Source organism: Danio rerio, chromosome 5 (genome assembly GCF_049306965.1).
Source record: "Danio rerio strain Tuebingen ecotype United States chromosome 5, GRCz12tu, whole genome shotgun sequence".
NCBI lineage: Eukaryota > Metazoa > Chordata > Actinopteri > Cypriniformes > Danionidae > Danio > Danio rerio.
Window position 1 is genome coordinate 7,234,432 of NC_133180.1, and position 15,569 is coordinate 7,250,000.

Below are 15,569 nucleotides of genomic sequence, written 5' to 3' on the forward strand. Positions count from 1 at the left end.
GGGTCGATGTTATTTCATAAATGAAGGGTTCAGATGCAAAAACCTCCTAAATGCCATCTGAAATGAACATTTTTCTCAACCTTCTGTGTTTGTTCAATTATTTCACTTTAAAGGCAATGAAAGAACATATTCATCACCATAAACGAAAAATTACTAACAAGAGCCTGAGAAAGAAATATTTATTTTAGAAGAAAGTTTTACAAGGCATTTAGAGTTTGTTTTGCCTCTGACCCATTGAACTTTGTGATTTTCAACAACAACACCAGAATCTCTAAATGAAAGTATTGTTTTAATGTGGTGGCTCAGTGGTTAGCATTGTCGCCTCACAGCAAGAAGGTCGCTGGTTCGAGTTCCAGGTGGGCCAGTTGCCATTTCTGTGTGGAGTTTGCATGTTTTCCCCATATTGACATGGGTTTCTACCAGATGCCAAAATATGTGCTATAGGTGAATTGGATGAACTAAATTGGCCGTAGTGTATGAGTGTGTGTGAATGTGAGAGTGTGTGGATATTTACCAGTACTAGGTTGCGGCTGGAAGGGCATCCGCTGCACAAAACATATGCTGAAATAATTGGCGGTTCATGGCGAGGCAGTGGCGCAGTAGGTAGTGCTGTCGCCTCACAGCAAGAAGGTCGCTGGGTTGCTGGTTCGAACCTCAGCTCAGTTGGCGTTTCTGTGTGGAGTTTGCATGTTCTCCCTGCCTTTGCGTGGCTTTGCTCTGGTTTCCCCCACAGTCAAAAGACATCCGGTACAGGTGAATTGGGTAGGCTAAATTGTCCGTAATGTGTGAGTGTGGATGTTTCCCAGAGATGGGTTGCGGCTGGAAGGGCATCCGCTGCGTAAAAAAAAAAACTTGCTGGATAAGTTGGTGGTTCATTCCGACCCCGGATCAATAAAGGGACTAGGCCGACAAGAAAATGAATGAATGAATTGGCGGTTCATTCCGCTCTGGTGACCCGTGATGAATAAGGCATTAAGCCAAAAGACAATGAATGAATTAATGTTTTTAATTTGGAAGAAGTGTTATTAGACCTTTATAAAAATAAAACAAATGTTAACATTTTACTCAAACCCATACCTAATATGAAATACAGTAAATTAAAAAGAAAATGAATAATTTGGTTTGACTAAATGGGTTATTTAACTGACTGTAAAAGAATTTTCACTCAGAACTTACCAGTAAATTTGACAAATAATGACACTGAAGTAACACATAAGTTAATATGAAGTAGAATGGCTAAAGCAGACTTTTCTTAAACGAATCTACCAATTATGTACAAAATAAAATAAGAGTACACTGTTATAATATCTGTTAATTAACAGTTTTGTGATTCATTTTTTGTTTATTATGGTTGTGAATTGCATTATGTGATGTTGATCTCTGCTCTGTCGACTTTTGATGTTGAATATTCAACTCTACACTTTAACAAAGTGACTTTTGTTGACATTTTAGTAGCTTGAAACATTATAATGTATAAGAAATAACAATATATAGAGAAATAAGATAAAATACCAGAAAATGTACTGGCAGTTTATTAGCAGGTTTTTGTAGCGTAATATTTAACACCAACCCGGACAATTATCACTTTTAACTATTACAAATGTTCATAAAAGTCACTTTTTGCACTTTTCAAGGTTTAAAATTGTTGTAAGAAAGATCAAGGTTTTATAATGAAATTAAAAAGCATAAATAAACATCAAAAAAATGTTTTTAATAAAAACATGAATCATACACACACACACACATATATATATATATATATATATATATATATATATATATATATATATATATATATATATATATGTATATGTATGTATATATATATATATATATATATATATATATATATATATATATATATATATATATATATATATTTTTTTTTTTTTTTTTTTTTTTTTTTTCAAATAATATTCAGTAGCCGGGGGGGGGTTTGGGTGGTTCAAAAGACCTGCCCCCCACTGACACAGTCCAGAATTTGGCCTTTACATGTGCTCGTTTGTCCTATCTTTGACTGCTATGCCATCATAAACTGTGAAAATTACCGACATAAATTTGTAATAAATTTTATTTTCATATTTATTTATTTAAAATACTAATCTCATAACATTTGTTATAAAACTGTAATAATTTACAGTTCAAAGGAAATTTTGTGAATACATACTTAATAATTAAAATAAGATGGTTAGCACTTTGACAAAATTGTAGGTCCTAAAAGGCAATTCAAAAGCATAAATAAAAAAAATTAAAAAATAAAATAAAAACATGAATCGCAAAATAAGAAAAATTTTCTATTAAAATGTTAAGCACAATATTTAGCACAATCTTAAGTTATAGAAATACAGCATCTTAATATTATCATGCTATTCTCCTGTACCATTATTTAGTAATAAATGAATGACCTCCAGTTAGACTCCTAAAAGCTGGTGTGATAAACACACATGCTCACACACGCTATGGCTCATATTAGACAAACATTGGCTGTTATTCAGGACAAATAGTCAAACTAACACACGGTCAAGTATAAAGCACCTGATTCAGCAGGATTTGCATGAAGGCTTTGTGGTTTACTGTTTCTCTTCCAAAGTTCAGAGCTACAGCAAAGTTTCCTGCCTTCTCTCTCTCTCTCTCTCTGTCATTTTATATTTTACTATTATAAATGATTCATTTTCCATGATCTTCTTCCATCCCTTCCCCCTTTTTCTCTCTCTCGCTCTCTTTCTCTTGGATGTTGTCAGTCATTTGAGGGCTGTGTCTGTTTCCGGTACCTGTTTGTACCTGTAAGAAGTGGGCTTGGCGTAGCGCTGCTGTGCTTTTTTTTTTATTGAGGTCTTAGAAACGGCTCACGGGCTTCAGCACTGAGTTTGACTGAAGGTTTTATTTTCTTTCACTTGTATTAAAAACTTTATTCAAAAGGATGGATTCACTGGAGATGATCAACGGGAGAATGGATTGACATTAATGTGGAGGAAAAGCTTTGAGGGTTGATCCTGAAGTGCTTTTTATGATCAACTACTGGCATAAAGTCTGAGATGCCAATGCACATTGGGTGCATCACCATCTAGACCTCATATCTGGGATTTAAACCTTCGTTTGCATTCCTAATTTATTCATGAGGAGAATTAACCTGGAGGTGATTAACATTAAGTTGGAGGATTTGCCTGAGAGTTTTGATCCTGAAGTGCTTTCTGTGATCAGATGCTGGCATAAAGTCTGAGATGCCAATGCACATTTAGTGCATCACCATCTAGACTTCATATCTTGAGGAAATTCCTACATTTTCATCTGGAGAATTAACCTGGAGGTAATCAACTGGAGAATAAAACAAGACATTAATGTGGAGAAATGTGTCGGAAGAGCATCAACGATTGATTGATTGATTTTTTTATTTAATTTATTTTTTTTTTGTGATCAGATTTAGGAAAGTCAGAGATGTCTAAATGCCTATACATCGACATCTAGACCTCATATCTGGGATTTAAGCCCAAAACTTTTTTTTATTATTATTTAAAATTAAAATTTTATGGAAGGTGATCAACATTATTTTGGAGGACTTGCCTGAAGAGCACAGAAGATTGATCCTGGAGGGCTTTCTGTGATCAGATTCTGGCATAAAGTCTGAGATGCCAATGCACATTGGGTGCATCACCATCTAGACCTCATATCTGGGATTTAAACCTTCATTTGCAATACTAATTAACTTCATGAGGAGAGATTATCAACTGGAGGTGGTTAACTGGAGAATAAAACGAGACACTAATGTGGACGAATGTGTCAGAATAGAATCAACAATTGATTTGTGATTAGATTTAGTAAGTCTTAGATGTCTAGATACCAATACATTGACATCTAGACTTCATATATGGGATTTAAACCTAACATATTTTTTTTTAAATACTTGCTTTTATTCCTAACTTTTATTCCTAGAAGAATTTTACTGGAGTTGATCAATGTTAATTTGGAGGATTTTCCTGAAGAGCATTAAGGATTGGTCCTGGAGGGCTTTCTGTGATCAGAAACTGGCATAAAGTCTGATATGCCAATGCACATTGTTTATGTCCCCCCTTTAAATGTCTTATTAGGGATTTAAACACTTCGAAATTTCTACCGTATTCATCTGGAGAATTAACCTGGAGGTGACCAACTGTAGAATAAGACGTTAATGTGGAGGAACGAGTCAGAAGGGCATCGACAACGGGTTTTTATTTATTTTTTTGTGATCACATTTAGAAAAGTCTGAGATGCCTAGATGCCAATACATTGACATCTAGACCTCATATCTGGGATTTAAACTCAAAGCATTTTTAAAATATTTTTTAATACCTACCTTATTCAAAAGAAGAATTCGACTAAAGGTGATCAACATTACTTTTGAGGATTTTCATAAAGAGCACAGAGGATTGCACACTGGGTCCATGAACATATAGACCTCATATCTGGCATAGGAACCCCCCAAAGATCAACTCAGACTTGATTTCTTCAACTTTGTGAAACAGGGTAAAGTTTGTGATGCCAATGTACATTGGGTACATCATCTTCTAGACCCTGTATTTGGGATTTAAACCCCTAAACTCACAGAAAGACTTGATTTTCTCAACTGTCATTCATGGCAAAATATATGCCTTCATAGATGCCAATGCACATTGGGTCCATCGCCACATAGGCCTAATCACTGGGGTTTAAACCCAAAAACGACTGAAAGACTTGACTGACTTTGTCATTTGGGGAACAATCGTGGTGCCAATCCACATTGGGTACAACCTCTTCTAGACTTCATATCTGTGTTTTAAACCCATAAAAATCACAAAAGTCTAAATCTTCTCAGTTCCTTAATTCATGATAAAATCTACGCCCTCATATATGCCAGGGCACATTGGCATATATAGACCTCATAACTGGTATTTACAGTAAACCCAAAAAACAACTGAAAGTTCTTTCAACTTTGTTAATTGGGGTAAAATCTATGTCTAGATCCCTATACACATTGGATACATCATCGTCTAGACCACATATCTGAGATTTAAACGCCAAAACAACTAAAAGACTCTATTTCCTCAACTTTGTCAATGGAGGTAAAATCTTTGATGCCAATGCACATTGGATACATCACCATATAGACCTCACATCTGGGATTTAAACCCCCCCAAAACAACTAAAAGACTCGATTTCCTCAACTTTGTGAATCAAAACACAATCTGTAATCCCAATACACATTGGATACATCCTCTTCCAGAGCTCATATGTGGAATTTAAACCCATAAAACTTACAGAAATACTTGATTTCATCAACTTTGTAATTCATGGTAAAATCTATGCCTTCATAGATGCCAATGCACATTGGATACATCTCTATAACTGGGATTTTAGCCCCACATTGGGTCTATCGCCACATAGACCTCATTTGGATTTAAACCCAAAAAACTACTGAAAGAGTCAAATTCCTCAACTTTGTCCGTCAGGGTAAACTGTGATGCCAAAGCACATTGGATACATCATCTTCTAGACCTCAAATCTGGAATTTAAACCAATGAAACTCACAGAAAGACTTCATTTCCTAAGTTCTGTCATTCATGGTCAAATCTATCCATTCATAAATGCCAATGCACATTGGGTCTCTCCCCACATAGACCTCATACTTGGTATTTAAACCCAAAAAACAACCGGAAGACAGGGGATCAATCAGGGGAAAGTCTATACCTTTATAGACGCCAATGCTCATTGTATGCATTACCATCTAGACCTCATGTCTGGGATTTAAATCCATGAAACTCACAGAAAGACTGGATTTCCTCAACTTTGTCAGTTGGGGTGAACTCTGTGATGCCAAGGACCATTGAGTACATCATCTTCTAGACTTCAAATCGGGGATTTAAACCCCACAAAACAACAAAAAGACTCGACTTCCTCAACTTTGTCAATCAAGGTGAGCAGGATGCAGTTTTTGGGCAGTAAGCTGTCGGAGGCGCAGACACAGGTGTCGGGATGGATGGGCAGCATGCGGCGCTCTTTACAGGAGGCGGTGGAGGTTATGTCTGGCACTCTGGAGAGGAAGGAAGTGATGGATGAAGGCGAGGATGAGGAGCGAGAGGGACGTTTTGAAAGAGCTATTTCACCCCTCCGAAGTTTCGCTTCTCGTGGACGGCAGTCGCTTCGCAATCGGTTTTCTCTGCGCAAACGCACGACTGCAGCACAGTCCAGTAATGTAAGATTGATATACGCTGCTTTCTCTGCTTCTACTCATTCTTTCTGTTTGTGTCCACCTTTCATGAATTGTACAGACTTTCAACAAAAAAAACATTCAGGATTTTTGCGCGATCTTTAAAGTTATTTTAAAGTTACAGTTGAAATTTGCGTGTGTGTGTGTGTGTGTGTAAGAGAGAAAAAGAGTATATTATTTTTTGCATATTTTTAATATTGTTTTTGTTGTTGCTGGTGTTAATTATAATAGTTAATAATAATATTAGTAGTCGTTGTTGTTGTTTTTATTATTGTTATTATTTTTATTATTAACTAACTACAGGAATTCTGAACTTTTATAGCAGTATTAGTACTATATTTATATCAGTTTATTTAAGTATATTTAAATAATATTTTTTAATTGATAATTTATATCTATATAATATTGTATAAGTTAAATGAGCAATTACTATTTAAGCTATTTTTATTTTGATAATGATAATGATTGATTATTATCATTATTATTATTAATTAACTAACTACTAAGCAACTAACATCTTTTTATTGACGTTTTAGTACTATAATTATATTAGTTTTTTAATTGATAAATTATATCAATAAAATATTATTTTAGTTAAATTAATATTATTGTATTATTGAATATTATTATATATTAAATATCTTATTGTTATATATTAATGATTTAAAAAGTTTATTATTATTATTATTTATTCATTCATTCATTTTCTTTTCGGCTTAGTCTCTTTATTAATCCGGGGTCGCCACAGCAGAATAACCGCCAACTTATCCAGCATGTTTTTACACAGCGGATGCCCTTCCACCCGCAACCCATCTCTGGGAAACATCCACACACACTCATTCACACACATACACTACTGACAATTTAACTTACCCAATTCACCTGTACCGCATGTGTTTGGACTGTGGGGGAATAATAATAATAAAATAATAATAATTATTATTATTATTATTTAACTACTGGAATTTTGATCTTTTTATGGCTGTTTTGTACTATAATTATATTCGTTTTTTATTGATAAACTATCTATAAAATTATTTTTGGTAAATAAAAATGATTGTGAGATATTATTATAATAATTATTAATATTAATAATAATTATTAAATTATTTAAGTTACTAACTTCTGGAATTCTGAACTTTTTTATCTGTATCAGTACTATAATTATATTAGTTGTTGTTTTTATTTAAAAATTTTAGATTGATAAATTACATCAATAAAATATTATTTTAGTTAAATTAATATTATCGTTATCTTATTGAATATTATTATTTCTTGAATATCTTATCATTGTTATATATTGATTTGAATTATAATAAAAGTTGTTTATTCTTCTTATTATTTTTATTATTATCTAAAACATCTAGACTTACCAGTACATAATAATAATAATGATAATACTACTACTACTACTACTACTAATAATAATAATAATAGTTATTATTATTATTATTTTATTATTATTATTAGCATTATTATTAGCATTATTGCTATTATTAGTATAATTATTAGATAGAATATGAGTCAGTGTTTTCACAACTTATATGTTTAAACCACGTGAAGCATTCTAGAATAATTTTCTTCTGAATCTGGGTTTACTTTTGCTCATCTGTAAATGAACATTATTAGGATTCATTAGAATCTGCTCATAAATCCTGTTGCTTCACATGCATGAGTCAGTGAGTTCACATCAGATACTGTTAAACAGGACGAGAGGCGTTCTGCAATCATTTCACCTGGAATCTCGAACTGTCGAGGCTTGTTTTTCTCACTTGTAAATGTGTTCAGTTCTTCTCTTTTTCCTCTGTGAGCATCACTGTTGGTCATGACAAGTTTTAATCCACCCAAAACTCAGAAGATTTGCTGTTTTGTTAAATGTTTGAGGTTTCCTTTCTGTGTCTTTCTGATAGACAATTCTTTTACTCATCATAGCTGTATTCATTTAATCAAAAACACAGTAAAAGCAGTAATATTGTGAAATATTATTGCAATTTTAAATCGCTGTTTGCTATGTAAATATATTGGGCGGCACGGTGGCTCAGTGGTTAGCACTGGTGCTCCAGTTTCCTCCACTGTCCAAAGACATGCGCTATAGGTGAATTGGATAAACTAAAATTGGCCGCAGTGTTTGAGTGTGTGAATGAGTGTGTATGGGTGTTTCCCAGTACTGAGTTGCAGCTGGAAGGGCATTCATTGCATAAAACTTATGCTGGAATAGTTAGTGGTTCATTCCACTGTAGCGAGTCCTGATAAATAAGGGACTAAGCCGAAGGAAAACGAATGAATGAATGAATGCAATTTACATTGATTCAGTAAGTGATAAACCATGTATTATAATAATATTTAAATAAGTGTTATGATTGCTCTTAAGTCCTCTTATGCATATTCTGATTTAGTCTTTGCCATTTTAGTTGTTTCACTCAATTTCCATCTTTTTTAACATTATTTCCGGTGTCTTTAAGAGCCTCCACCCTGTGTAAGTATAAAAAGAGAAAGAAATCATGCATCTGTTTACTTTAAATAGTTTCACGTTCATTTATAGCGTATAATTCACATTGTCTTGGTGTGGAACGAACATTTGCTCAATGCAGAGCTTTGTTTTTCAAGGAAGTGTTTTGTTTCCTAGTAACAATTCCTGTACAATGACATGTTTGGAGAAGCAGAGTGGCGTGAAATTCAAAGTATCTGTTGTTTGTTCAAAGCACAGTGTGTGTGTGTGTGTATAAAGGACAGTTTTGACAAGGTGTGTGTCGATGTCGGCTCATTAAAATATGTTTAGAAATAAATATTTTATGCAGCTTTGTACTTTTGCACAAACTTGTGCATCAGATTTGCTCATTGCCATGTACCCTTTAGACCTTTAAGCCAAAAAAATACATATAAACAAAACTCAAATGAAAAACAAAAAACAACAACAGCCAAAAAATTAAGGGCTCTGTTTTAACGATCTAGGCGCAAAGTCTAAAGCGTATGGTTCAAAAGCATTAAGGCTGTGTTCGAATCCACTTTTGCTATTTTAAGGATGAAAAAATACACTCTGTACTTAAATCTGTATGTTCTACCTGTTTAATCCATTGCAAAGAAACGAGAGCCACAAACGAGTTTTGCTCCTCAGAGTTTCACTTTAGTGGCTTTACTCCAAGAATCTGTCATACCATCAGTTTCAGAGAATTATAAAATAAGTGTGTAAAATATCAGAAAATTTACTGGCAGTTTATTACAAGGTGTTTGTTACGTAATATATAACACCAACTCAGACGATATATCACTTTAAACTATTAAAAAAAGATCACAAAAGTCACTTTTTTGAGCTTTTCAAGGTTTAAAGTTGTTGGAAGAAAGATCCAAATCCCATAATACAATTCAAAAGCATAAATAAAGAGGAGAAATATAAACATGAGTCACAAAATACGGAAAACTGCTAATTACGGATATTTTTACAGTATAGTGTGGAGCTGGTTAGTCTATTTAAGAAGTCTGTAGGATAAATCAGCTTCCACAACTGAAAATACTACAACTGGATGTATTTTTCAGCAGGGTTTGGCAGGAGTTTACTGCGATATGTGTACTAAAGCACTTATTTTGCTCCTATTAAACCTTTCAGGATCAGTTGAAGGACTGTGAACCAGAAGAAGATCAGGACACAGAGAATCTAATCGAGGAAACAGAGGAACAAAGTGAAAACAGTGACACTGTTGACAGGTAAGAAATATCTGACACCACCATCAGCATTATCATCATTAGCCACAGCCATATCACCCTGCAGCCCAAGACTGGTTACTCACTGAAGCTATGCAGGGCTGAGCCTGGTCAGTACCTGGATGGGAGACCACATGGGAAAACTGTTGGCAGGTGTTGGAAGTGGTGTTAGTGAAGTTAGCAGTGCTCAACCTGCGAGTCCTAATGCCCCAGTATAGTGAAGGGGACACTATGTCTATCAGTGAGCACCGACTTTCGGATAAGACGCTAAACTGAGGTGCTGAATCTCTGTGGTCATTAAAAATCCCATGGCACCCCTCATAAAGAGTAGAGGTGTTACCTTGGCAGTATTGCCAGATTGGCAGGTTTCTCGTCAAATTGGGTGCTTTTGAATTTGATTGTGCAGTAGTGATGCGCAGATGGCGGTTATATCCGCAGGTGCTGAACGATAATCCACGAGTCGATCTAGTAATAAAAAATATATTATGATTAGTTGAGAATTTGGTCACAGGTGGATGAGTTTAATTAATATTGATTTTTGCTTTGTACTTTTTAAACTCATTTGTTAAAGCAGAAATGGAGGTGAAACCGATCCGAGAGAAACTTAAAAAGGAAGAATTAAAAACAAAACAAAAGGAAGGAAAGAAAAGTGCCGCATGGCAGCGTTTTAGCAAAGGTTAACGAGGTTGAATCAAGTGCTGGGTATGTAATAGGCTATGCAACGACTGTAAAGCACTTTATATGAAAGCCACAAGACCGGTACCTCAATTTTAAAACATCATGTGTGTGCTAAATCGAAAGGCCGGTCAAGTCAAAAGCCCCTTTCACACATACAGACCTTTCCGGAAAATTGGCGGCAATTTTCCGGAAAGGTTGTATGTGTGAACAGGTCCTTTTTGAAAATACCGGTAAATTCGTTCTGGCTATTTTCCGGAAAGAGAAGTTGTAACATTACCGGCAATTTGCCGGAATGCTGCGCTGTGTGAATGCAGAAGGAAGATTCCCGTAATAAGCGCGTGCACGTCTAGAACGTGCTGACGTGAGACGTCTGCTTTAGCCAATCACAACAGTCAGACGCATTTACGTCCGCGCGGTTTGTGAGGATAAAAGCCTTTGAATATTTTTCCAGACACATTTAGCTGCTAGAAGTTAGTCAGGTAACGTTTATATGTTCTTCTTAATGCCAACTGTGTAAATAATCATCGATGAGAGGCTTATGATAAGCCGTTGTTTGTTTACGTTCGTGTGCCTGTGAAACAGCCTGTGAGCGCCAGCACACGCACATATTATGAACATCTCGACATGCGAAAGTGATCCTGAGAAAGTTGTTCACAATATTGATCATCCACAGAGTTTGTAATTTAGTCAAATGTTTACAAATACAAGCGCAGCCGTTTAAAGCTCATTTGTGGTGAATGATGTCAGAATTTACCGGTATTTTGGAATGGATGTGTGAATGCTCTTTTCCGGAAAATTTCCGTAACGTCCTCGCCTGTGTGAACACCGCTTTTTTGAACATACCGGTAAAGTCGTTCCGGAAATTTTCCGGATATTTACCGGTATCACTGTGTGAAAGGGGCTAAAGTCTGACAAGCACTTTAAGTTCTTAGATTTGTCAGGACAGCAAAAAATACAACTGGAGGTAACGTGGATGCATGAGTGGACGGACCTGTGCTGCCTTGATATACGCCCCTTCCATGTTGTCTCTGGCAAGGGATGTACAAATTAGCTCACTGAATCTGCTGTTAATAACAAACGGTCCACACTGACCTAACATCATGCTTAAAACAAAGAGTTTGAATTATTAAAGATACGATCGGGTGCGGGTCGAGTGCAGATATATATATATCACATGAAATTTTATGTGCGGCCGCGTGGATGATTAGTCAGGTGACATTTCAGCTGATCCGCGCATCTTCATTATGCAGATAAAAATGGCATAGGCGGGTTGACAAAAATTTGGTGGTTTTGAAACGACAATTTTTGTTTATGCAACTTCTTTTAACAAAACAACTGTGTGTCCTACTCCATTCAGTTAGGAGTGACCAGTGCATAGCGCAAACTGCATGGACCAATCCGCAGGAGGAGGTGAAGGAAAGTTGTTAAAATCGGACTCCCCAGATTAATCAGAGTCCCCCTCGTGTGCATGCACATCACGCAGTGCCTGCAGTTACACTCATGGCGTTTTATTAGGGCACTTTTATCGATAATTTTTTTTCACAATTGACAACAAAAACAAACAGAAGCATTGTCTGATTGACAAGCAGAGCCTAAATATGTTCAAAAAAATTATAAATGCCAAAATAAGATGAATTTATACGCTATTTCGAAAGTAAAACATTGCCTACTCTAAAAGGTAGTGTATCGATCACCACCCATTCCACAATGCACCGGCCCCTTACAGCTCCCCCTGCATGTGGTGGGCCTGCGGGAGGATGGTCCCATGTCGCATACCAGCCCAAACCTCAGGCCTGGCTCCAGGATGGGGTCCCAGCTGCGGCCTCCTGGGCGACGTCACAGTCCTTGATGTTATTATACTCAAAAAGGTTTTTTCAACCGCACTTAGTCTGAGCGGTCACCTAAGACATGTTTTCCTTGGGAGACCCTACCAAGGGCATTATCCCCCAACAATATAGCTCTAATACAAGCGGCCGAAATGAGTTTACTTCGCAGGGTGGCAGGGCCCACCCTTATGGATAGGGTGAGGAGCTCTGTCACCCGGGAGGAGCTCAAAGTAGGGGTTTGCTCCTCCACATTGAGAGAAGTCCGCTGAGGTGGCTCGGGAATCTGTTTCGGATGCCTCCTGGACGCCTACCCAGGGAGGTGTTCCAGACATGTCCCACTGGGAGGAGGCCTCGGGGAAGATCCAGGACACGCTGGAGGGATTATGTCTTTCGGCTAGTTTGGGAACGCCTCTGGATCCCTCCGGAAGAACCAGAGGAAGTGTCTGGGGACAGGGAAGTCTGGAGTTCTCTCCTAAGACTGCTGTCCCCGCAACCTGGCCCCGGAAAAGCGACAGAGAATTAATTAATTAATGAGTGAATGAATGAATGAGTGAACGAATGAATGAGTGAATAAATGATTGAATGAATGAATGCGTGAATGAATGAATGAATGAATAAATGAATGAACGAACGAACGAATTAATGAATAAATGAATGAATGAATGAATGAATGAATGAATGAATGAATGAATGAATGAATGAATAAGTGAATGAATGAACGAACGAACAAATGAACAAACGAACGAACAAACGAACGAATGAATGAATGAATGAATGAATAAGTGAATGAATGAACGAACGAACGAACAAACGAACGAACGAACGAATGAATAAATGAGTGAATGAGTGAATGATGAATGAATGAGTGAATGAATGAAGTAACTAGGTTAATTTTGATTTAAATAAATTAAACTTCATAAAATATGAATCTAATATTTTGGGCGTTTTTTTTTTTTTTTTTGTCCATTTGGGCTGTCCTGGCCAAATTCCCTCCATCAATCCCTACTTATCATGGCCTCCCAATCATCCCCATCCACCTCATTGACTCTATTACTGTCTCTCCCCTCCCCCTATAGCTGGTGTGTGGTGAGTGCACTGGCACCATTGTCCTGTGGCTGCTTTCGCATCATCCAAGTGGAAGCTGCACACTGGTGCAAATTTAAGTTTCATGTGTTGTTTCTTTTATCTGTTCAGTCAGGGCACAGCGAGACTCAATCAAGCCCTTCAGAGACTGAATCAAGCCAGACGGCGAAAAACATCCAGTGATTCAGAAAACACAAATACCCCAATTCAGGAGGAGCCCGAACCACTGCCTCTTCTTGAGGTACTTTTCAGTCTCATTCTATGGTGTTAAAAAGTGTCTGTCTTTAATATATATTAATATAATGCATAGAAATGCATAACCGATCACCATCTGATTTACTTTTACAAGCAAAATTTATGTGTACATTACTTGACAAATGCCTTGTCGTTGATCCCAGTTGTAAGAGCAACAAATACAGTAACTTCTGGTTGATCATTTGGAAAATGTCAGAAGGTAGATCATTCCGATGAATCATCTGTTGAGCTGCATCCCAATCATCACAAATACTGCAGAAAACCTACTGGAACCCACATAGACCCAAGATTCTCACAGAAATCAGTCAAGTTTAACCTGATAGCATAGCAATCATAGCATAGCAATAAGGTCACTCCATGTCAACTCATCCATGGGTATTCTTGACTTTGGAAGAATAACATTATTGGCAGGCTGACAGCTGTTAAAGGGAAAAACAAGCTACATTTCTGGTTTCGGTGTAAAAACATTCCTTTTAAACACAGTTACATCAGCTGTATACAACATTCGGTTTCCAGCTATTGAAAAAGGGTTAAAACATTTGGATTCTCATATATCTGAGACTGAACTATTTAGAAATAAACATGGTCTTTAAAAATAAAGATTGCAAAATAAATGTTTATTAGGAAAGAGAATCTATTAGAATAGGGCAACACGGTGACTCAGTGGTTAGCACTGTCGCCTCACAGCAAGAAGGTCGCTGGTTCAAGTCCCAGCTAGCCTAGTTCGCATTTCTGTGTGGAGTTTGCATGTTCTCCCTGTGTTGATGTGGGTATCCTCCGAGTGCTCCGGTTTGCCCCACAGTCCGAAGACATGCGCTATAGGTGAATTAAATAAACTAAATTGGTCGTAGTGTATGAGTGTGAATAAGGATGTATGTATGTTTCCCAGTACTGGGTTGCAGCTGAAAGAGCATCCGCTGTGTAAAATATATGCTGGATAAGTTGGCGGTTCATTCCAAATGATGGAAGGAACTAAGACGAAGGAAAATGAATGAATGAATTTATTAGGATATTTAAATTTTAGGTTTTAGTACTTCTAAATGCATGCTAGCTTGGAAAAGATTATGTGTGCCGTCCCTCAGATAGGTTTGTTCTGTGAAAGAATGAAAGGAGATACCTTGGAGTTACTTTGAGCTGTCCCTTTTGCTTTTAATGAAACAAAGTTCTCTTAAATTTTTCCTACAATATGACATACATAGGGGCGAAGCAGTGGCGCAGTAGGTAGTGCCGTCGCCTCACAGCAAGAAGGTCGCTGGTTCAAGCCTCGACTCAGTTGGCGTTTCTGTGTGGAGTTTGCATGTTCTCCTTGCGTTCTCGTGGGTTTCCTCTGGGTGCTCCGGTTTCCCCCACAGTCCAAAAACATGCGGTACAGGTGAATCGGGTAGGCTAAATTGTCCGTAGTGTATGAGTGTGTGTGTGAATGTTTCCCAGAGATGGGTTGCGGCTGGAAGGGCAGTTCATTCTGCTGTGGCGACCCTGGATTAATAAAGGGACTGAGCTGACAAGACATACATACAGGTTGACATGGTGGCTCAGTGGTTAGCACTGTCACCTCAAAGCAAGAAGGTTGGTGGGAAGGTTGGAGTTTGTTCTTTTCTGTGTTGGCGTGGGTTTCCTTCGGGTGCTCCGGTTTCCCCACAATTCCAAAGACATGCAGTATAGATTAATTGAATAAACTAAATTGGCTGTACTGTATGTGTGTGAATGAGTGTGTAAGAATGTTTCCCAGTACTGGGTTGCAGCTAATAGGGCATCTGCTGTATAAAACGTATGCTGGATAAGTTTGCGGTTCATTCCGCTGTGGCAAC

The 15,569-nt window shown here is 37.0% G+C and overlaps 1 protein-coding gene across 2 annotated transcripts in view; it reads left to right on the forward strand.

The window, feature by feature from the left end:
* The window catches only part of tnks1bp1 (tankyrase 1 binding protein 1), a 69,042-nt gene that overhangs the window by 27,662 nt on the left and 25,811 nt on the right, over positions 1–15,569 (forward strand). For both annotated transcript variants that reach the window (NM_001267589.1, XM_073950313.1), the window contains 2 exon segments: positions 9,825–9,922; positions 13,618–13,747. In NM_001267589.1, the coding sequence (NP_001254518.1) occupies positions 9,825–9,922; positions 13,618–13,747 (228 nt within the window).